The 25304-nt window shown below is 39.7% G+C and overlaps 1 protein-coding gene across 1 annotated transcript; it reads left to right on the top strand.

Annotated features, from left to right (window-relative positions):
* The first annotated feature begins 108 nt into the window (after nucleotides 1-108).
* Nucleotides 109-25186, top strand: LOC139988725 (lachesin). Its single transcript, XM_072006418.1, has 9 exons — nucleotides 109-358; nucleotides 14856-14946; nucleotides 16008-16129; nucleotides 19187-19372; nucleotides 20017-20209; nucleotides 21919-22047; nucleotides 22133-22252; nucleotides 22922-23092; nucleotides 23931-25186. The coding sequence occupies exons 2-9, from the start codon at nucleotides 14868-14870 to the stop codon at nucleotides 24302-24304; spliced, it is 1374 nt and encodes a 457-aa protein (XP_071862519.1). The 5' UTR covers nucleotides 109-358; nucleotides 14856-14867; the 3' UTR covers nucleotides 24305-25186.
* The last annotated feature ends 118 nt before the right edge of the window (nucleotides 25187-25304 follow it).

Below are 25304 nucleotides of genomic sequence, written 5' to 3'. Positions count from 1 at the left end.
GGATTTGTTTTTGTAGCACACATGGCGTTGAGTTAGATAAAAATAATTATATTAAATAATAAAGTACAAAGTTGCAAAAGCTATGATTCGATGAGAGGTAAAGGACCGAGTAGAGGAGCAGCGATAGTCGATGTACGAGTGGACGCGCCGTGAGAAAGCCCATGAAAGGGAGATTGCGAGGGTGTTCAGCGCACAGTCGTGCACCGTCTGCCCGTTAGTACGGTACGCGCCACATCTTGACATTTGTGCTACGCTTGATTCGAGCATCATTTCGAGAAGAGCAACAGTTATGCTCTCAGATCATTGTGTCATTGGCTGACAACGTCCAATATTAAATTTCGTCACGCGTTTAAGCGCGGTGAGTAATGTGATTTTTCTTTTCAATTTTAAACCGTTTTTTCCTACTTATACGAAAAAAAAGTTTGATAGTTAAATTTTGGCGGATAGTATACAACTTTTTGTGCGAACTATAAACTACGAATTGTTATAGGAGAAAGTGCAATTTTTATTAAAAAGACGTTATTTTATCGTAACAACCATGATAATATTACACACTTTTTAAATTTTATTTTTATAATATAGCTAGTACCTTAATAAATTAGATGCTGTGAGAAGAAGCATATAGAAATCCAAATATGACTTGATAATTTATATCGAATTCAAATCAATTAAATAATAGGTTTAAAAAAGCGCGAAGGAGGAAGAATTGAAATTTTATTTCTTATAATAATTTACGTCTTCTTATTAATTACCCGATAACTTCTTAAAGTTCTACAATGATATTTAATATCAGGAAACCCCAAGAATATATTATTTTCGCTAGGTAAAATTAATATACCGGTAGCGAGGGGTAATTAATATTTCTAGAAAGACGTACTAACTCGTACATTTACGGTAATTAACTAACATAAGAGTTGCTTTTAAGGGATTACGCGTAACGTGAAATTGCGCTCTTTTCCTATATCAAAAGAACTGCGTGGTTTATTCGAAGCTGGCTCACTTTTATACCTTCTTAAAAAATTACAAAAGTCATATACACGCGTGTCATCATACAGAATATCATTAATTAAAGATAAAAGAAAGATCTTAATTTCCAAGTATCTGTACTGTTGAATAATTACAAATCCCTTAAAGATAAGAGCGTATTTTATTAAATATACAACACGTATTTATTATCACAAAAGTTTCGTTGAGCGAAGTTTTCCAATAAAATTAGCTGTCACAGAATATCGATCATACCTTATTCAACTAGTCAATCTTCTAATTATGCATGTTGAGTACCATGAGCATCATCATAGCTTTTACAGTTTTTACTCTTATCGTCCTCGCTGTATGTGTATGGTACTCGATTCTTTTTCCAATTATCTTCGCGCATGTCCCGCGAATGCTATTATACGCTTTGCCACAGTGATGAAGACTCGCCAAGCATAATGTACAATAACTGTACCGGCGAGCACTACGGTACTAAGTATTGCGGTTTAAGTTGCACGCCGATGCATGTGCTGTGATTCGAACTACACTCGCAAGCACCGAGTAGTTGTGCTAAATGGTTCGCAAACTAATGTTCAAAATTCGGGCAATGTCGCGATGATAGTGGAAGTGCGAGGCCGAGAATGTGGAAGGGGGATAGAATGAGAATAGGGAAATAGAAGGGACGATGATGGTATAGGGTGGAGAAGGATAGAGAGAGAAAGGAAGGGTGGCAGTAAGCGATGTCTACGAAGTCTTCCTTAGTTAAAAGTTTTCAAGATTGAATTAAATAAAACTGCTACGATGTTTCCGTTATCCTGTTTCTCTTCGCCCGCCTTTTTTATCGCTCTCTATCAAGTAGCGTTACAATGGAACGACTTTCGAAATAATTAGCACAGGGAATTCGAAAATTTATGAAATTCAGGAATTAACATTAACGGTGCTAATGATCGTGTCGTATTTTGTTTTATCCATTCTCCCTCTTTTTACCACATTTTTCATTTAATTGCGAAGATTGGAACAGGATTGAGAAGAATTTGATATTTCTATGGAAACGGATAAATCCCTACCATTCGAATACCGTTATGTACCCTGTTGAACGCCTATTGGATTTTATATAGTTGTAACAGGAAATGGAAACAAGGTTCAGTTTATTTTTCTATGCATAGCAAATCTCATTTCCTTCGTTCGTATGTGTACGCGAAACAGATATCTTATTCCTATCCCTGCAATCAAAATAGAGGATTCCTAGATATTTCTCAATCGACATATGCAATACCATGAATGTAATTCTTTTGTTTTACACTAGTTGTACGTAGAGATAATTCGTAAACAGATTTTAAATATACTATGAATGAATCTTATAGATTTCGACTTTAACACTTTTTTGTATCGATTGTTAATTTTTCGTTTCTTAAAGGGTGAAAGTAGATGAAACGTAGTAGTTTAATGTGAGCTTCAGTTCACAACAGGTCCATTAACGTATTCTGATCCACGTCTATGCTTATCCTTTTTTCTAACCAGTCTTCTCGCCAGTAATAGCTTTTGTATGTAAACCGGTGTTGTTATACATTCTGTAAACTGAACTCATTTTATTAACATTTCACCGTTCGCTGTATCTTTGAACAAAAGAAAACGTCCAGAAGATATATTAAAAACTAGACATAGTCCAGGGGGATTGAATAAGAATGTGACTACAGGGATATTGCATTTGCACAGGGGTGAGTAGATATTACACGGGTGGGCGGAAAATTTCTGACCATTAGAAAAAAGATCCAACAACAGTTATAAACAGGAAGAACGTAAAACGTATGACGTGAAAAGCTTTGAAAGCTGTTATAAAAAGATAAACCGCTTTTTTACTTTTGTTTCCTATTTTCAAATCAGCTACGCTCATGGTTATTCTCCAATTAAAGGGAGCTTTAGTTTCATCGAGCTTCGCTACGATGTTTGTTCCGATTCGATCACGTTCATTGGTGTAAACATAAAGTCCTTCAAAAGTTCCGATTCGGGTACTCGATAAAAGAAATTCAAGAAACGAATATCGCAGGGATAAGCGAAACTGTAGCGAAGAAAGGATTTTGAAAAAGGAAATGACCGAAAAAAGAAGAAGGAAAAGAAGAAGAAGGAGAAGAGAAAATGAAACAAATCTGTACGATAATCCACGCTTAATCAACGAGGTTTTCCCCAGTGCACCGTAAAAATCGAACTGCCTTATTGCAATCCACTTCTAATTTCAACAGTGGCGCGCTTGTTTCTGCACCCTTTCATCGTGGCACACGTTGCATCGTGACGAGGGATGTTATATGGGGAAAGTGACGAAAGTGAACGACAGGAATAATGGACAGGTTTGGCTAGAGTGGCTTTCCGTTCGGTAGAGGCATTTGTTCCACCGACAGTAACTCGTGCCCGTAATAAACATGCCGTGCCAGTAGATTGACTGATGATACCGTTCTCCGTTAGATGTTATTGGTATGCCCCTATTACCTTTCACCATCGACTGCTATTCAATATATCGACGGATGTCGGTAATTATTATAGTCACACCTCTTCTTCTTCTTCTTCCCACCCTTAGTCAGCTGTACAGATTTATCTTCGAGACACGTATACTTGCCCGTAGTTGTAAGCGTTGCTCGTCGAGTGGGCTTGGAGAGAAGATAAAAAAAGAAAAGATTGAAGTCAACGGAAGTAGAGGTTCAGCGAGGCAGCTGGTTCCATGGGTAAAGTGACGATAGTTGGCCGGAAGTTGAGACGCGAGAGCAACTAGTCGAATTCAATTTCGCTCCACGAAAGGGAAAGAAAATAGTGAAATTTCGCATTACAGAGTCGTATCGCGTCTGATTGAGTAAGAACGACAAGCACGTATAATTAGGTTCTAACCAACGAGAAATACAATTTTTCTTGATATCAAGCTTCCTATGTGGCGCGGGAAACTCGAGCGACTATGTTCTCGTACCGAAAAAAGCGGAGAAAATAAAAATACAAAGAACTGGGAAAGTGAAAGAGAAAAAGAAAAATCTCTACGCGTTTATGTTTTTTACGCTCAGCTCTGCCAATCGAATCATTTAGAGGTTATTTATCTAGAGATAGAAATCCGTGGCTGGCGATACGAATTTATATCGTGGCTGTTCGAAATTTTTTATTTAGCCGGAGAGAACGGTTGAATGCTTTGGCGGGGCTTCGCCGCTAGGCCAGAATAGAGTCGTCTCGCCCGGTATTCGAGGGAAAACACAGAGAGAGAGAGAGAGAGAGAGAGAGAGAGAGAGAGAGAGAGAGAGAGAGAGAGAGAGAGAGAGAGAGAGAGAAAGAAAGAGAGAGAGAGAGAGAAAGAGAAAGAAAGAGAAAGAGAGGGAGAGAGAGAAGAGGAAAGCACTCGAATCTCGGAGAAAACGCAGTGCGGAAATTCCCTCGGGCACGATCGTCATTATCATAATTTTTTCTCAATGTCGCCTAACGAAGGTGACACTGAATGCGTAGAAGGCGTGCGTCGCGCATCCAGGCAAACAACAGACCAGGCGAAACAGGTGGGGATTCTTCGAGCGTACTGAAGGGGGTAAAAGGGGCACCTGGTGTATCTCTCTGTGCACGGCTCAGCCGCGGGGTGCAACTTAATGAGCTTCCTGTGTTGGTTCCGCTTGTAGCGCATAACTCGCGTCTCTCACTCTTTCGTTTTCGTCTTTCGCGTTTTCCACCATTGCTCCTTTATCCCTCGGGCTCGGTTCCGTGTCTGATCCTTTCGAAATCCGAGTGCTAAGTTGTTGTTTAGGATGCAGACGTTTATGATTGAAAGCAATTCGCGCGTAATGCTTATTAAAATACAATCAGCCCGCCCCATCCTTCTTTGGAAGATAGTCTTTGTTTCTGTGAATTCGCCTAGCACCTTTTTATTAGAAATTTTTCATCAAAGGGTCTCTTACTCTCGCTCATTTCGCTTCCCTAGCAATTATCGGTGGATTCTGTCAGTATGACTCGTGGCTGTTTCGGCACTGCATTACGTTCGCGCGGAGCCGCTTCTCCAATAATTTGGTCGGCACTTGATATATTATTGTATTAGAATTCATAATGGCCTATTTCCACGGTTGATGTTCGCTAAAATCAATTTACCGCATTGTATGTATGAAAATTCGATCGATCGACTCTATGCGAATTGATGCCCGAATGTTGCCAAGTTACCGCATGAAAATCCCTGAAATCATCGTATCTTCTATAAGTTTCTCTCTAACCGCAACCTGTTACGAATCCATCGAGTCTTATTACCACGGGGGATCGGTGGAGCGCATGAGTAGAAGCATACTTGATGCTCAAATGTTAGATAAATCCCTAGGCTCCACTTATGGCAAGCAGGAAAACAAGGATTTTGCGGTCTTGCAAAGTGCTACGATGCGCTATGTGCCAAGTTTATCGCTTCTAAGCCTCTTTACGTATGTGCCTTTTTTCCTTGCTAATTTACTCTAAACCCTGTTTCGTTACTCTTCAGGAAGCTGACCTGATTCGCCGACTTGTATCTCTGATCGCTGTAATCTCTAGCAAATTTACATATAATTAAGGATAGTCGTAAACGACAGGGAATACATGCTGTTGCATGTTTTTATTTTAAACTGAAGCTAGTTTGGAATTCGATCATAGAAATTGGAATTCTCTATCGTACGTGTCAATGACGCGACTGAATAAATTTCACATGTTTCAATAATTCACTCAATTCAGTCTGATATTAATATAACCTTGCTTAATTACTTGTTACAACCGAATTGATTTAGCCATTATTCTGGCATTGAAATGACGCGCGTAACAAATATTTGATGACGAAGAACAGCCAGTGTTAACCGCAAGAATTCTGCTACCAATACGATTTTTGTTAAGTCATTTCTACACGTCGAATTGGCACGTTTCTACATAATGTACGACGTAACGTGCAGCGTCAGATAAATTGTTATTTAGTAAATATTATCTCCTCGCATTTTAATACGCCGTACAAATTGATCGAATCAATCAAAATGAATAATATTGAACGTTAAATAATTCATTTAATTGCAAACAGTGCCGATTGTGCTTTCAGTTATTTAGATCTGGTCAGTATTATCTAGTTAGTTATGTTTTAAATTTATTTTTCTACGACGAATGCTATCTCGATTATTAAAATATAATTTACCATCGATCTACAGAGAATACAAGATGCGGGTAAACATTTTCTTCCGTAAGCGATCCTTTGATACAATGACCGCAAGATTCTCCCCATGGAGATAACTTGGCTCCACGGAGAGTCGGAGAGTCGGAGGATCTTCGAACTCTCAGAGAATTTACAGCGCTATGCATGCACAGTAATCTAACCAGTGTCATAATTGAATCTATGAGAAACACAGTGCGAGTGAGATTAGAAGCTCTACGATGTTTCTGGTACATCTTGACCGGTTCGCGTGTTTACACATTGTCATTGTTCGACGCTCCCCTACGCAGCAGTTCGGAAACTGTTCCTTGATAAACATCAGGGATCAGTCAGAGAGCACTACACGTACAAGTATTTCAGCGTGGAAAGCAGGAAGAACGCATACAACTGACACGAAACGCGTCCTGCGTATTGACATCTTCATCTCGAGTGATTAATGAACGCGTCAGACCTAACATTTGGCGCCATGACAAAATACGAAGCGAGGCTTCGACTTTCCAAGGCAAAATGTACCGGAACAAAACGGTGTACAGTATAGAACAAAAAGTGATGTTAACGTTGGGCTGTACCGAAGTTAGACCGTGAATAACAAACAGTATGAATATTTCGTGCTTAAAACGCATTTTCGTCACTGAGAGCTTATTTATTCACGAATTCATCAAGAAAGAATAAACATACAGACACAATGGATATTACGACCCTCGTTAGAAAACCGCAAATACACGACTGGTTTACCAACACGTGTCATTACATCAAGCGAGCGCCGTTCTCTCTTCTCTCGGCGAGATTGAAGCATCAATTCTTAAACTCTATTCATCCGATATTTTCCATGCTAGTTCGTGCATCCGAGCTATGGAGCCCAATGTCATGATGTTGGAAATTCCTGGTCGAAATTCCACGGACAGTCACGACCGCCGGAAGGAGAGATCGGCAGCGACGCATGGCAGCCAGACCTAGGGGCGGCTTATACGACTTTAAATCCCTGGCTCGTTCGTAATTCTATCAATCTTGTTTGACTTACTTTTCTATCGGCCTCGATCGGTGGATTCGCGTCTAGTGCATCGGCAAGACTCTTCCATATCGTTGCCGTCCAGTGGTCGTGTGCCTCATTTCCCTCGATTCAATTTACGGCATGACGGAAGTGCATAAGTGAATTTTCGTCCCCGTCTAGCCGAAGCTGCTGTAATATTTTCGCGCCACGTTCCGCTGATATCCATGACAGTGGCATGGTATATGCAACCGGGTGGAGTCGTTCGTGAAAGTCTTGGGGAGCGAGTATCGCGGGTACATACGCGGGTCTCGAACTATGGCCTGTCGTTGCTTCAGAAAGCCATAGGAAGCGAAGTCAAGGTGCAGCCAACTTTACAGACAGTTTAAACCACAATCCTTAAGTTCTGTCGTTCTACTCGAGGGAGAAGAGAAGAGACAGAGAATAGGATAGGAGAGGGTAACCCAGCAGCAGCAGCAGCAGCACAGAAAGCAGCACGCGGAGAAACTCGAATTCTCGTGCAAACCTAACTGCGGCTATTACTCTGGTGGCAGTCTCTGCTCATCGATAGTCAATTTGCCATTTCGTGGTACGTTACGTGTGCTTCTGCCGCGTTTCGTTGAACGATCCGCGGTGCTACGTGGATACCGTGGGAGCCAGTTCGAAGACGTTCGATCGATAAGCCCCGATATATACCTAGGCTACGTAAGACCTATTCGAAGATCCGATTTCACGCGGGGGGAAATCATTTTTCATTTCTTTCTTTCCCGTTCGATTTCGACGGACGTAGACGGGAAGAAGAAAATGATTAAGGAAAGATGCCTCCGCGGAAGGAAAACGATGGCAATTGAATGGTTTTCTGGAACGCGGATGCCACCGTTCGCGTACCCACAATCCCGCGATATCTCATCAAAAATGAAATATTACCGGTCTGGCTATTAGCTATTAGCAGGAGCGTGCGAACGCGTGCATGGTAACGAGGATGAAGATAAAATTGCTTTTGAGTATCCGTTCGGATCAACGGGTTGCCAGGAAAATTTAATAAAGCGAGAATTTTCTCTGTGCGAAAGTTAGGAAGGCCTGACTCTACGCGTTCCCTTTTTTTTTTTTAACGCTACCTGCTAGTGCTAATTATTACTTCTCGCGTGAGACGATGCACGCGTGCAAAATTTTAACGATTCACATCATCGCACCCTGTTTCGTTAACAAAGGAAGTTGATGGATCTCTCGGCCTCCATCGGAGCACGATTACGTTTGCCCAGAAATCCGACGAGAGTTTGAAGTATCGAAGTTCGCCGATGAAGGGTGCCTCTCCCGGTGTACCGCTGTGTGTCACCCTCCTCCGAGTCAGGTAAAAAAAATGTTATTTCTGGACACATATGTTACGCAGTAGTGACTCGTGTTAGCACAGATTAAAGGGTATATAGGATTCGAGGACGTTCGAGGTCTTTCTTCTTTTCGGACGTGTGACGCTGCTTTCGTCGAACGACTCTACATCATCGAATCGAACTTTCCTGATTTCCATTGACCGTGCCGTTTAATGGCTTATAGAAACTTTCACGGTTATCCTCCGTCCTCCGCCCTCGTATACAAGGAATTTCAAACGTTCTCTTAAGTGACACCGAACTTTTATCGCGGATGAACTCGCGCTAATCGATAATAAAGTCGAGACTGGCTGACTTTTTCGAGAAAAGAATCCCAAGTATCCATATCGTTCGAATAGACTGATCGCTTGCTAAAACGCTTAGTAAACGTTCTATCGGAATTCCAATGCAAATTGGAATCCATATTTCGCGGCGATATCGATCGTTTCTGATCCAGTCGAATTCGATGGACGATTACTAGTGAATATACGCGAAGACAAAAGCGGCTGTCTCCGGCCGCCACGGTAAATTAAATATAAGGATCCCACGTGTACCTTTTATCGCGAACAATCAGGTTCCAAGTAACGTTAAACCAACGTGTATGTAAATACGTATCGAGTTCGGTCGAAACTCCGAAAAGTTGTTTGCATCCTTCGGCAATGGTCGGACTCTCATCGATAGTCAATCGCCATTTCCCTGTACCTTTTCGGTACATTAACGAGCACTGAGTGTTGAAGAGGGAGAAAGCCGGGAGCGTAGAGAAAATGGAGGGATAAAAGGAAGGAGAAAGGAAGCGAAAAGGCAAGCCTAGGAGATGGGAAGGAACACGTTCGAGAGGACTACACAGTTGCACTTTCCCAGATCACTGGGGAAGAGGGGAAAATGAATATGCTAGAGAACTTTTGTTGCTCGTATTCCGGGTACGGGGGCTTTTTAAGGAATAAAAATTTCCTCAATTAAGGATTATAGGTCGACTTAAAGAAGGCAAATCGTTAAGATCTTTTGTACACTTGGTTGCGATGGAGGGATGTAATCGATTTTCGTTTTTATCAGAAGGATCGGTTATGCACGTAACAACCGCTTCACCGTATTCTATGCAAATTTCATAATCATCCGAATGCTTGATTATAACGCACCTGCTTGGCCTTAAACAACAGCTTTCACATCGATCGAGCGTTACATATATGGGTATGCCCAGATGGCGTTAAAATCGATCGAGATGCCTACTTAAGTCGTATTAGCCAAATGCCTGATTCACAGGATAGTCTGAGTGTGGTATTTAGCTGGAGCTCTAGCAAGTGTACCATGTAAACTGGCCTAATGGAGGCACGCTGCTGGTCGTGCAAAAGTGCAGGAATTATCTATCGGGAGTTGCTCGAATTGCGAGCCGAATTGAATTACGAGTTTGTAACACTTTGTGACGGGTTTTGCAGATACCCCTGGCTCTCCATCCTCCGCCCGACCTTTTGACCCTTGCTAATTCAACTACGGTTGTTCTCCAAGTAAAAGGCGACCGCAAAAATCGATCCTTCAGGAACCCGTAAAAGGAGACACTGTTTTGTTTTTCTTCTTTTCTCCCGGTTTTCCACCGCGGAAAGATTCGTGGCACTTAGTTAGGACGGAGGTTGCTTGTTCTTGCTGGCAAAAACGAGAAACTCGACGAAGTAAATCCGGTGAGAAGATTAGCTGAATGCAAAGGAACCGGCGCTCGACGAACCTAAGGAGCTTCGGCCGACGGAATTCGATGAGAGTGCTCGAAAACTGTGTACGGTTTTTAACTGTACGGTAGAACGATACCTGAACGAACAAGAGAAAGAGCCCAGGAATAAGGGAAAGAGGAGAAAACGGGAAGAAAGTGGAAACTCGTAAGTAATAGCTCCGACAGCAAACCTGGTAAAATGAACGGATAGACGATGCCATGGAGCGACTCTTATTTCCTTTCGCGCTTCAGAAGTCAGGATAGCGAGGGAAAGAAAAGAAAAAAAAAAAGACAGAGAAGAACAGCGAAAAGCCAGTAGAAGAGTAAGAGGAACGGGTATTAGACAAAGAGGCGGAAAGAAACGAAAGAAAAGACGAGTCGTGGCCGCTGCTGTGTGTGGAAGAACCGAAGTTACCTTTCTCTTCCCTTTCCCTCGTCTTACTTTCTTTTTGCCTACACATCTTGGTACTCTCTTACCGAGGCGTTCTTCTTGTACTGCTGTGGGTGTCGGTTAAACTCTAACGTTTAAGACCTCCCAAACAGACTTCGAAGCTTTCCGGACGCACTTTACGTTCAGGGAACTCCCAGTCGTTCTCATGCGTGAGACATTTTTTACCGTATCTAGGGGACGTTGTCCAGTTTAAATACCATTCGAAATTAATGAAGACGAAATTAATCAAACTCTTCTAGAGACTCCTTTCGCCCTAATTTTCGTACTACATATGAAAGGGCCAGAACGAATTTTGAACAAACGTTGTTCTCTATGTCCAAAGATATTTTGAATGCAATGAAGCGCGTACGTGTATCGTTTGGTGTATTAAACTCTTCTGATGTGCTTGTATCTGTTGGAAAATACATTAAGGTATTGATATACGGCTAGTAATTGTGCATGGAGAAATTTTCCGTGATATTCAGACGAAGAAAGAGAGAGCGAGAGGAAGAGACAGACTGAGGAGTGGGAGGGAGGGAGAGAGAGAGAGATGGACTTTATATGGAGAATCAAAGACGCTTTTGGTTAGCCAAACCACGTCCAGTTTCCTTCGAGTCAAAAGTGACCAACAGAACAGCTTATTGGACCTCTCAGAGAGGCACTCGTTGCCTGTTATTCATTCTCTCGGTAATACAGCATGCAATTCTCGTGCGCGCGTTTATAATACTCTGTGCATACACTTTGGATAGATGTGCAAATGTATGCTCTGCGCGGAAATTGGTGTTTCGATGTTTAATTTGCTATGGTACAGCTAATGACGGACATTCAAAAGATCGCGTGATACTGTTTTGCATTTAATTATATTCACGTTCCAGATAAATAGCAACGTTCAAAACACCTAGATTCCATATTCTCGACTGCGATACCAGCTCGAGATGCTCAGAAATCCTCTATCAAATAATCGAAACAATTGTCCAGTCTGATTATAATAAAAATCGAGTCGGTTTGTACAATATTATACGCGTTCGCATAAAAGCAACGATGAAAAGATTTATGCAAACTAATTAAAAAGAGAGACAGAATAATATTTACACAAGCGTAGAAGTTTGAAGTTTACACAGACTACACTGCGATTACATTCGTATTTATTAACCGATCGACCATCGTAATTTTCAGTTCGATTAATTGCTCAGTTTTGTAGCTCTGAAATTCTTCCCGTCTTTCGCTTTCTTCCATTGGAAACCGCGAGACGATCGCTAATTGCGCTTAGTACCTCACAGAACCATCCTTCTTCGCAACGATTCGCCTTCTCGGAATCAACATGCGACAATGTAATCGCTAAAAGCTTTTTTCTCCTGTCATGGTTACGATGTTGTCTCCATGTAAATATTGTAAAAACAACGAAAAAGAGGCAACAAAAAGCGGTCGCCGGCTGATGGCCACCACTCGACTGCCTCGTATATCCGCCTAAAAAGCAGCAGTCCAGTGAAACGCGATGCACTTTCGCAGGACTGTTTAACGGGAATATGTATGCATGTCGGCCGTCGTGGTTCACAGCGTCGGCACTGCCGTAATTTTCGTCGGTCCGAGTTACGTACGAGGAAAAGCGCGGGCGAATTTTTAGAGGTTTAACTTCATACTTTCTAGCTCGCGCACATTCGTTTGCTTCTCTCCATGATTTCGTCAAATATACGCGTGCCGCTGCATTTGACATTGACGCACCCGCTCCTTGACCCCATCTGTCCTATGTTTCCGATATGCATGAAAAAATTCCTTTTAATGTTTCAGATAATATTAACACCCTCGATGCGTGGGATTTTTTGAGGATCAGTATCTTACTCTGCTACGCTAAATACGAAACGCGTAATTCCATAAATAACAAACCGAATTTTAGAGTTAATAATAAAATAGCAATTCCTTACCTATCCATATATAATAAAAACCTACGTGCGCTATTATTGGTAGATAAAGCTTGAAATGAAACATTCGCGAAAACGGCACGGTACCAGGCGTGTTAAAGTCTGCGATAATATCCATCTTGGGGGTGTTAATAACACTCGCTCTATAAACGATCAATTATACATTCATGTAGGTACCTATATCATAATGCTAGCCACTTAGCGAACTTTTTATCCTCTCTATATAACTTCCGGATATGTAGCTCAGTAGCCTTTCTTTCCGGACAACTGGATCGGTCATCGAACCTTGAAAGATATTAAACGCGTATCGTACTTTCCCGGTGGTCTCCATCCCTGCCAAACTCACCCTTTGTCTGTCTTTGTCTCTTGAAATTGTCGGTTAAAAGAGGGGATAGGGGGATGGTTATTTAAGTTAAATACCGCAGTCGCGGCGTAATTTTCGGCGATGCAAAGAGAACGTGGCCCGAAGTCATAAAGGCCAGGCTTCGGCACGAGCGAAATTTTCATTTGACCGGCCTCTAGTCGCGCGAGTGTGCGTATTTCGCGCGGGTCTCGCTTCGCCTCGGCTCGTAGTGGGGTCGCGGAGGATACTCGGCGAAGGGTAGCGGCTGAAAAGGGAAGAGCAGAGGCGGCAGTCACCCACTATTCGAGTATTATTGCGGTGCTGGCTGCAGGAGGGTGAGGATGGGATATATCAACGGTTGGCGTTTATGTGGCGACCAACTGTCGAGTTAATATTCACGCGATTCAGCTTGACCCCGTGCCACCCCGTCAAACCCGCGCCCATGAACGACCATGCGAAATTCTTCACTTCGCCTTAGCGACCAAAGCATTATGCGTCTTTCCTTCACTGGCTCTTTCCCGACCGATTGCCGTATATTGGTATATTGTATGTTCCTGTATGCTTTCTCACGAGGGACCAGGAAGTTATGGTAATCGCGGTAGACTATGGCCGAGTCAGAGAATTCGATAGATTCTCGTAATAAGCTATTGTGTTTGTTAACCGAATAGATCGATATAGTTAAATCGGGCGTAATTCTGAAGTACTATGTCTCTATTTATATTTATGTTTTATGTTTATTATTATTTATATTTATTTAGGTAAATGCCATTAATGACGAATACAAACTGTATTTAAATCCAGCAGAGCTCTTATCCGAGCTATAGGGAAACAAAACTGTTCGGATAATGGAATTTTCGAATCATAGAATAAAATCACTTTTCTCATATGAAATTACATTTATTCAAATAAAGATTAAGATTAATCGATAGTTTCTTTAAATACTGATGCATTCCATATCTTTTTCAGCTACTAAGTCACATAATCATTTCAACGTAAGTAAACGTATAGAGCCATAATTTTCTTGTACTTTGAATCATCCGAGCGCTTTTTCGAATATCGCGGATGCTTCGGCTTGAGAAATACCATTTCCACTTGTGTAAAATCGTCGTTATTATTATCCTTATTTCAACGAAACCATTTCGTTACATCGGTATATTTAAGGTTGTTCTATTGTTGTCAACGTCAGAGGAATGTACGAGCTTTGGATGATTCTCAATATCATGTTTTTGATTTATAATTCCTGCGATTTTGGCTTTCCCAACACCATGTATTTTTGCTAATTCTGTTGCATTTATACCATCTTAAAGTTTTTTAATTATGTCGTATTTTATTTCGCTCATTAACGCTCGTTATTTAACGCTCATTAAACGCTAAAAGGAAAGAATACTTGAATACTGATACAATAAAATATGTATATATTTGAAATGGAAAGGAACATCCGTTACTGAGAAATATTATGTTCGGTTAATAGAATCTACTGTAGTCTAAAAATTATGTAAAATTAGGTAACCTAAATTAAATTCATATCAAATTCCATTATAATTGTTTATGAACCGATCGATGGTTGATATTTCAATCAGATCATTTCTTAATCAAAAATTTCTATAATTAAAAATCGATCAAAACAAGTTAATTCTAATTAGTTTAATTTTAATCTTTGCAAATGTAAATATGATATAATTTATATTCAACAAAAATGATATTATTAAACGATTAAACGATAGTATTAAAACGTATTAAACAATAGGATATTTATAAATAAAGAACTCGTCATATTTTCAAGAGACTGGGATCTGAATAACGAGTTAATTCGCTCCCCCTTTCTCGGTTAATAGGTTCATTAAAACTTTTTGGCGTTCTTGTACTTTTTATATCACCAAAAACAGGATAGAAGAAGATTTTTACGTTCGTAAGATAAATATACTAATTCTGAAAGATTGCCTTTCGTCAAAAAAACGAATAAATCATTTTTGTTGCAGTACGTATGGCGTATGGCCTTGCTCTATGGTATGGCATCGCGGGACATTGTTCTCTGCTTCTTCCTTGCTGCCTTCCTGTATTCGAGTTTCGGTAAGAATCAAATGAGATATTCTCTCTCTCCTTAGAATCAGAAGTAGCACTCTTCATCCAATCGTAGCGGCGAGAAGAGGCGTAGAAGAACAAGTTTGAATTGGTCGGAACACGGGGCGCAAAAGTTACAAGTTTTTTAATCCGTACAAAATGATACGAACGAATCTCTTGTATCGTAATAGCATCGTGCCGTAGCTACTTTTCCTTCTCTCCGTGTTTCTTTGCTCCACTTTTCGGTAAGAATCAAATAAAATGCTCCTAAAAGCACTATCGGAAGTCTCCAGAGCTTCCGTAAAAGCATTCCCGTTCGCAAGGTGAACGCGAAGCAGAAATTACAAGAGCGAAGCTCGGCTAAACGTTACTCCGTCCTCTAGTTTCTCCCGAAATATTCGTTTAATATCTAATTTCTCGTTTCATCGTCCGGTAACGCGTGACAAAGGCATAACGCTCTCTTCAAATTCATCTTTCCCGCGCGTCTCACCGCAGGGAACGTTTATTATTTAATAAGGTGTCAGAGGGTGCGACGCTCTGATATAATTTACTCTGATATAGTTAATAAACATTTCTCTACGCGACACCCTGGTCTTCCTTGCCTTTTTTTCTTTCGTTTCTTTCATTTCTCGCCGATGCGATATTCAGACGACACGCGTCACACGCGTACCTCTACGGACAAAAAGCTCATTGAACGAAGAAGAGAAACTAAATCTGAATAGCTCAGTGGAAAAAGAATTATTGCCCCATAACTTTGCCTCGTACACTCTCGCTATGAATCTATAGAGGAGCGATATGCATGACGAGCTAGATTAAGCTGGTCGTGTTAAGAGAGATGTAAAAGATTAAAGAAATCAATATCGAGCCCGGTAGAATATATGGAGAAAGGCAAACGTCCAATGAAATTGTAGAATTCGTAACTGTCATCCGAACGCTACGATGCATTCTCCCGTTGAAGCACATTGTTTTCGTTCGAGGAGCGTAACGCTTAAAATTAATTAGATGTAACGTTGCTGGATCATTAATCCCACGATCGTTAATTATACCCTGTATAATTCCCCTTGGCCTAGGTCAAGCGATGCCAAAGTCCGAGATCCAGCCAGAATTTCTAGCACTTCTGGAGAACCATACGGTCATTCAAGGTCGTGACGTCTCCTTCACCTGCGTCGTTAATCATCTTCAATCTTACAAGGTAATTGCATTCACGTGTCGGTGTAATTAGTAAGTCGATTAGGAGCAACGCTTCGAAATCGTAAGTAATGACTTAAATCGTATTTCCGTAAATGTTTGGCCACGACTTGAAACGCGATCGTGTCAAATCGAACAATGCAGTTATCGTTGCATAACCAAGCTGGTTAACAGAGTATAATATTTGCAAACGTTCCCTGATATTTCTACGTTATACATGCTTGTGCGTAAAAGAAATCAATGGGACATATGTAAGTGGCGACATACAGTTGAAATAGACACGTATGATGTCGATTATGGTAAAGCACGTAGGTTTGCACTTTCGTCAGTCCACATCCAGACTTCTGTCCAGAGCCCCACGCGGGACAGACCTGCCGAGTAATTCACTTTCGAGAAGAAGTCCAAGTTTGATTGCGCGCTCGAATCGACAATCGCTTCTATCGCGAGATGAAACGCTCTTGGCGGGTGTTCAGAGGATTTCGTTCTGTCGGATTCGAGGGATAGAAAAGGACACAAGAGAGTGGAGGAAAAGAAAAAGGAGAAGCAGAGAAAGAAGAAGAAGAAAAAGAAGTAGAAGAAGTGGAAGCATAGGGAATTCGAATGTTACAGCGAGCAGGCGAGTATCCGGAGAAAAGAAAGGAAGCTCGAAAGAAGAGACATAAATCAGAGTCGCTAATATACCGTACAACGTGAATGGGTCTGATTTCTACCAGTCCAAGAGCACCGTATCCTTTCCCTTTCTCTTCCCTTCGCAGCATTTGCTTCTGTTTTTAAAAGTGCAATAACTCTATATGAGATTTTTTGTAGGGAAAGCGAAATATCGCGATGCAAAACAATTTATCGCGTCGAATATCAAAAATGGAAAAAACATGTTTGAAGAGGCCATAACGAAAACAACTCTTGGCGAATTTTGTTGATTTTTTAGATAAATTCTAGTAGTCAGACTCGCAACATGATGAAACCGATATCGTTGAAAACGATCTGTGCTCTGATTTATTGCAAAATGAAAATTGATCGGTTTTACAGAAATAAATTTTTTTTTTGAACTGTTTCTCACTAAGCGAGCGGATCTATTTCTTCTGTTCTTGTTAATAACACTTTTATTTCAATTTAATTTCCAACTTCATAATTTGACTAGATACAATTTTTTCGGTAAAACATTAAAGAAAACAGTCACGATGGTTATACGTAACATGATGAATATTCTGTTAAAATAAAATGGAAATCCATTAAACAAAAAATAAACATGCTACGGTATATCTTTTTCCCTGCTGAAAAAAGAATAAAAATCGATAAAGGTAATTTTGATTACGAAAGCTTCTATTTTACAGATTCTGCGTATACCATAATATTTGACAGCGTGTCACAAACGTATCGAGATCAAGATTTGTTTAAATTCAGCGGAGGAACGATGCGTCAAAAGTAATTACTCTAAACGATCGGGGCATCGATCGGTATACGTTTTAGAGTACCATCGAAAACGCGAGATGTATTCGACGATTCAATGTCATTCTAAACGCGTGAGATATAACAGATGCCATACGCGTAAAGCCACCATTCGATCGCTTATTGTTTGCGTAGAGAGAAAAAAAATTTTTTCCCGCCAACACGTAGAATTATTCTGTCGGGCAGAACGGTCCATCAGCGTTATTTATGCACACCTTAAATTCCATTGGCGCTCGATCAAAACGCCGCTTTTGTTCTACCGATTTAAAATCCCTTTCACCCGTTCAATAGAACCGTCGTTTGAAATACGACAGATCGAGCACGCAGGACGTATGTTCGTACAAACGGGACCAAACGGGGAAGTACGATCACCGATCGGAATTTGAATCCTGGAATCCAATAACAGTGTTCATTCACTCGCGTCAGGATACTCTAGTAAATAATTACGCTTCATTGGGGAGTGGGAGGGGGTGGTGAACGTACAAACGAAATTTCAAACTCATACAACGAGCAGATCGCGATTGATGCTCGTTTAGTTGGCGAAATTCGTCTAACGTTACCCCATTGTTTTATTTTCCTTTTTTCCTTTACGAGACAACCGCGGAATACGTTCCTTTAATTTCGACATTGTTCGTTTCCAGGGAGCAACAAATGGAAAATAAGAGTTGAATTACGCCGTAATACGACTCTTTTTTCTCCAGTTCCTTTCTTATTGCGGTATAATATTTACGTTCCGAGTCTTAACGGGCGCATTTATGTCGGAATTCATGAATGCAGAAGGAAATCGGAGAGAACATTTTACGTTCGCGCAGGGAGAAACTTGTTCTCATATATCGCTTGAAATATATAATTCGCGTGCGTGTAAATAATATTCTTTTATCTTAACGTAACAGCTTGCGAAAGGTAAATTATCTGCATTTTTTTCCTACCATAATTTCCCCCCTTTTTCATGTTTATTTTTTTGTTCACGTGTGACTATAACAAGGACAACACCAACAGAAAAAAGGTATGTTAAACAGAATTCTATCCATTCGTATTCCGTATTTCCTGCCTTCGACTCACTGGAACACTCGTCCAACGAGGAACGTTCCTTTCGAAATTTATTATTCATACCTCGTAAACGAGTGCAAGGTCCGAAAGAAAGGCAAAGAAAAGAGCGTAATAAGAAGAATACCTTGAAACGAAGAATGCCTTGGCCGCTCTAACCGGGTAGGTTTAACTGCCTAATCAAGAAAGTAACCAAGGTAATACCTAGGAACGTTCAATAGACAGTAAAGCGGCAGCATTTACAACTCCAGTAATCAGTCTTGGTACATTCGAGCGAGGAACGCATTATTCTTATTGCAGGGTTCGCCCACGTGAACCTTATTGAACCGGAGAATGTATTACAAGCGGGAATGTACATATATATATATATACATATACATATACATATGCACGCCATTCGTTATTTACTGACTAGGCAGAACAAGATACATCATTCATAACAAACTAATTCTAAAACGACGGTATTATAAGGGGGTGAGCAGTGTAAGTAATGCGGGCAGCGAGTTGCGGTTTATAATCGGTTGCTGAAACTGCGAGAACATTCATGCTCCGTGATTGTATTATGCAGGTCGCTTGGATGAAGTCCGACTCGAAAGCTATCCTGGCCATTCATACGCACATGGTCGCTCAAAACCCACGGTTGTCTGTCACTCACAATGGACATAACACGTGGAAACTGCACGTGACCAACGTCCAACCGAACGACTCTGGCACGTACATGTGTCAAGTTAATACAGATCCTATGAGGAGTCAGGTTAGTACGTACGTTCATCTTCGTACGTTCATCTGATTATTATTAAACCAGCTTACTTGGTTCCATATTTTGGTTCTACCTAAAAGTAGATATATGTATCTATATACATGATAATTATTATTTTTGTATGTTGCTTTTATTAAATCGTCTCGATATCGTATATACGATACAATACGGACGAAGGGAGACGAGTTAATAAATAACGTTTGTTGCATTACCGTCGATTGGAGCTAACACGGTTGACACGTTGAAAATATTACTATCGAAGGGATAGCCGTTGATAAAATCGACAAAATTGAATATAAAATTTCGTCGCGAAAGGGCGAACGAAAATACGCGAAATAAAACGAAGCAGATATAAAATATGAGACGATTCGTTTCATTGTGTTTTTCAGTGTTATCGTTACGATTGGTCAACTGGTATATATCGTATATATTTTTTCCGATGATAAACCTAGATTAAAGGAAAGTCTCAATGTTGGAACAGCCGTATTTGTTGAGGTTTGAATCCGCGAGTTAAGCTTGATTTAAATGTTTCGAGGGAGAAACGTAGAAGAGTAGGTTGGAACAGTATGGGTCAGACTATGCTTCTCCACATGCGGACAAATGGTGGTATACGATAGTCTGTAACGATCTTTGCGTAGATTGGTCACATGAAGGTAGTGATACCGCCCGATATCATGGATTTGGACGATTCGGCCGATCTCCTAACGGCGAAAGAGAACAGTGATCTGCGACTGCGGTGTCGCGCCACAGGAACACCGAAACCTGTGGTCACCTGGCGACGAGAAGATGGACGAAATATTACTCTTCGAACGGAGCATGGTGTTCAACGAGGTAACATTTTCCAGAATTATTATGATTTCTGATAGTTTATACCGACGATACTACCAATTTGAATGATCTTGATCAATCAGTGATTCAAGCAAGCTTTAGGTCCGACATCACCGATGATTTTTATCTTTAATCGCGTAGATTATTAAAAACTTGGATTTTTCATTGAAAACGGATGAATATTTGATATTATAGATATACATTTTTAGAAGAAGATACTTTCGCATATTTCTATTATTCTAGTTGCGATTAAAAAACTTCTTACGCTGTATTAAAATAATTTCGAATTGAAATGTTCTATAATGCCGGAAATTTATTTAAAGTTTACTGTTTGCAAAACCGACAGCAGAATAAATGAAGCTTTTAATAACCCTGTTAAAAGTGAACAATACTATTTGTTATTTCCTTTATAAATCATGAATATTAGGAAACACGGCAAACTTTTCAATATGTATATAATTCAATTTTCAATATGTATTCAATATGTATTTTTATTATTAAACAGTTAAGAGCGTCTGATTTGCATGAATTAAATCTTGTTCCTGGTGCTTATAAAAAAGATGCATACATGAATAAGTACATAAGTATAATGTGCCTCTAGTATTTCAATACAGTTCCGTTCCGCGCAACGAGATATTCGTTGAACGTATCAACGTGAAAGCGCGATCCTGTCTGGTCCATCGCGTTCCGCAGAAAATCAACCAGCCGATTAGCCTTTCTAACAGTGAGTGATGGATGTTGACTTTACATATATTTCCTCTTCGCCGACCCCATCGATTCGCATACCCGATTGCAATATTCGCTGTGTACATTGCGCCGCAAAAGTGTCTACCACTCAGAATCTATATCATGCCGGCGCTTCGACGATCTTTCCGTAAAACGCATCGTAGGGGAGTATTCTCGTTGTTTCGGCTTCCTTAATGAGCTCAATTCGGATCCACCGTCGTTCCCCATACGTTACGTTCTCCGGAAACCGCAATAAAAATGTTATACGGAATATTAAAACGGGATACGATTCGTATACAACAGGTACATAATATAACCTGTTGGGAAATTTTCAAAATAGTCTATAAACGAAATACTTTGAAGTTATTGAGAAAGAATGGAATTAACTTCATAATGAGGTTAATTTAGCGAAAGAGTAATATTCATCCTTATACTGTATGTATATCATAGAAAGACGTTATGCTTGTAGAAACATGTAAAGAATTTTATTTATATTTCGATTTGTTTATCATAGCTAACGTTATAAATAGATATTTAAATATAACATAAAAAAATTTGATGATGCAAAAATACACATAATACGTAGAAAAGCATAAAATATCTATAATATAGTTTTTTTATAATATTAAAGAAATAAAACAAATTTCTTAAATCCTATTTCTGTAATCGTATTTACAAGAATATGAATTGCCGTAAACAGTCAAATAATGTTCAGAAAATTGCATCCAATCCATTTCGACATAAAGTAGAAACATGAAAATTACATGTGAAGTACAATATCTTTCAAATATCCTTCTAGGCTTCTAAGGATTTAGAATAGAAATATCAATAGGATTCCTGAAGGAGACTTTACAATCGTCGGAATAGGGTAAAATTACCGTCTAAACGACGGCAGTAAAATAGAATAGGAATATCGATATAACATATATGTGTCTAGAGAGTCTGACCCGACGTTTCATATGACCCGTTGATAATGCTTGACGCAGTAAAGTCGTACGAAGGGGAGCAACTTCATCTGACGAGCATTCTGCGGCAGGAGATGGGCTCTTACCTTTGCATCGCCTCGAACGGCGTGCCGCCAACGGTCAGCAAACGATATTACGTGAACGTACGATGTAAGTGAAGTGGCGGGTCCGTTAAATTGGCGGGCACCTCGACGAAGAAACTTTCAGTGATTAATTATAGTTTTCTCCGATGCAGTTAAACCGCTGATTAAAGTCTCGAACCAATTAGTAGCGGCACCTGTTAACAGCGACGTCGTTCTTCATTGCTACGTCGAGTCCTGGCCGAAAGCACTGAATACATGGTATAGGGAGGATGGTGAGCATTATAATATTGAATCTCACGTGTTATTTCTCAACATCGTTCTCAGTGTGACCATTATCGCGCGTCTTGTTATGTGAATTCTATCGTCTATCCTCCAATCAATATTAATGGTTATATAGGTTGGTTCGTATTATCTATTCAGACTCAGAGCAGTAACAACATGGTTCCATTCAGACAGATATATATATACATAATATACTGGCTTTTTCAGATATGTTACGCTGACCATCATTCTCAGCAAATTCAAATAGCTCAGATTCGATCGATTCGAGATAAACCAGAACTACAGTCGGGTACTAGAGAGCCAGGATTCAGAAGTTTTAGTTAGACAAGCTTTAAGTTATTCATGTTTGAACTTTGGAAATCAGGAGTGAAAATTAGTATGTGCTTCAAGTTTTCTTCTCCTTTTTCTCTTTTTTATTCCTATTTCTATCTTTTTTTCGTTGTTTGATAATTTTATCATCGTTTAACAAAAAATCTTTTAATAATAAACGTGAAAATATTGTCAAACGATAGTTACTATAAGGAAAGATATTGCTCTTATATCTATCAGACATAGACTGATAATATAAACACTAAAGATATTGATCCGAATGGGATCGTTACCGTTTTGTGTTTGAACGGATAATATTAAACCAATCTTACGACAGACGATTGTTATAGGTATGAAATTACTGTCGGACGAGAAACATGATCTAACGGAGATTCCGTTGAACGATTATGCGTATCAGTTGAACTTGACCATCAGAAGACTGAATAGGGACGACTTCGGTAGTTACAGCTGCTCGGCGGAAAATTTGCTTGGCAAGGCCGAAGGAACGATAAGACTACAAGGTAATCTTTTCACATCCGATTACTATATCGCTTCATACATACAGTCAGTTATCAAATGTTATCAAAGTATACGCAGTTCATAAATTTGAAATATTTTGATGAAAATACAGTAGTTCGATCAATCTTTTCGAAATTTTGTGTTAATTCTACATATATACATATTTAACGCTAGAGGATTCTTCTTCGTTTAAAATAATAGCTAATAATTTTCATCAGATAAAGATCTTTTCCACGATTGTTTCAGAGGTATAAGAAAAACATATTTAATAGAATCGAACGATACATTGGTAGCTACATCTAGCATTAAAAAAATAATACTATTTATTTAACTTATTAAGAAGAAGAAATATATATAGTTAGCTTTGCGCCGTTCACGCTTGAAAAACTTTACCGCGGCTTTCTCTGACACGTACCCACGGAAAGCAATTATATTCGTTGATATATGTTCCTCATATATAAACCGATATCGGTTCGCCTCCATGTGCTAGAGTAAGGGAGTTGTAAAGGCAAAAGCTTGCAGAAGCTTAAAGATTTTAAAAGATCATAACCGTATATTCTTCAAAGTATTCTTCGTTTATATCATCGGAATGTGATCGAAAATTTAATTCCTCCCGTTAGAAGATCGATGTAAACACGTTGTTTTTTTTTCTTTTTTTCGGTAACTCGTTCAATCGAACACATACAACACATGTTTGATGGAAATGTGCAGACGCGATACCTAAATTATTATATTTTCTTTTCACTTTATATTCGTTGCTCTTTCATAAATAAATATACTGTTTCGTAAATCGAATTCTATACATCGTTGACAAATGATATGAAAATAAAATGGTTACAGAGTTGCATTTGACGCGAACCACGACGATACCTATTCGCCACAACACGGACTTCTTAGACAAGTACGGCTCGAAGAAGCAAATGGACAGAACAGGGAACCATGGATTTGGACGGGAAGGTGGTTCATTGTCGAAAAATGGAAATATGGGTCACACAAAGCCGATGTTAAGGAGAAACAGTTCGAACACGTTGACGGATGTCACAATGAAAAAATCGAAAGTTTCATCATATCCGGCACCTGCACCTGCGCCAGCGCATTCAACACCGACTCAACTGAGCGTTCAGAATAGCGTCACATCGCTGCGACAACACTCGCGATTAAACTGCGTAGGATTAATGTTCGCTTTCCTAGTGATAGTGATCTGTAACTCGTAAACAATCGGCTGTTTCGTATGTACGGAAGAGTACAAATCACCTTTCACGGGGATTAAACGAGAACAGGGATTAAAGAAAAGGGGCTAAAAGAAAAAAAATGAGGAAAAGGCAGGAAGAAAAAATATCTTTGAAAACAAGAGTCCATTTTATCCTAACTAACGTTCGTTATGTTTTACGTTAAATATTCATATTTTCGATTCATAGACAATGTTTTTATATTCTTTTTTATCTCCAATGCGAGAAATGGTCAGCGACGCTTCTATCGTGTAGAAAAGTACACGCACAACCTTTAGGATTATAGATGTCATCGTTCACACATGTGTGATTATGTCAAACGCATCGATATACATCGTTTTGTGGTGAAAAAAAAAAAAAAAAAATAACGAACGGTTTTTTATGACAATAACTGTAGTTGTATACGGTAAATCGGTAGAACAATCATCCATCACCGATAAAACGCTCGCGGACTGTTGTCGTTGCCAGATACACGTGTAGAAAGCGTGTATGTGAATTTACCGAATCGATGGATGTTCATTTTTAGACCAATCTCTCGTGTCACACTGCCGAACACAGATATGATGTACAGTTATTTTCGAATATACGTTCGGACGCGAACGTAGATGTTAATTGTTTATACATATTTTGTGCGTGTGCATGTTGGGGGAACCGTTATTCGCCGCTTTCCACAAATTTTATTTCGAAAAATCGGTTGCTCAGGCATGAATGTGATCGAACGAACGGAACGAGATCTACTTTTGCACACCCGATCATCGGTTCATGAACGTTCTCATTAGTAACAAATGAATGTATTGTTTATCGATGTTAACGTCTGAGTTGTGTATCTGTGTATGTATGTACGACAATAAACGTTGTTTTTACCAATGGCTTTTTTCATTATCCCTTCTAGTGAATATCAGTGATCCTTTCAAACAATGCAATTTGTCTTAATAAGAAAACTTTTAAATTAAAGTAAGAATCAATACATTCTTCGCAAATGTAT

The sequence above is a fragment of the Bombus fervidus genome, chromosome 7 (genome assembly GCF_041682495.2).
Source record: "Bombus fervidus isolate BK054 chromosome 7, iyBomFerv1, whole genome shotgun sequence".
NCBI classification, from domain to species: domain Eukaryota; kingdom Metazoa; phylum Arthropoda; class Insecta; order Hymenoptera; family Apidae; genus Bombus; species Bombus fervidus.
The sequence above is the reverse complement of the archived record's forward strand: the minus strand, read 5'-3'. Positions and strand labels throughout refer to the sequence as shown.

What these genes read in the sequence shown, in the direction of transcription:
- LOC139988725 (XM_072006418.1), top strand. Translation starts at nt 14,868, where the DNA reads ATGGCCTTGCTCTATGGTATGGCATCGCGGGACATTGTTCTCTGCTTC. An exon ending in ATCATCTTCAATCTTACAAG is followed by an intron (nt 16,130 to 19,186) that starts GTAATTGCATTC and finishes TGTATTATGCAG; the next exon opens with GTCGCTTGGATGAAGTCCGA. An exon ending in TACATGGTATAGGGAGGATG is followed by an intron (nt 22,253 to 22,921) that starts GTGAGCATTATA and finishes CGATTGTTATAG; the next exon opens with GTATGAAATTACTGTCGGAC.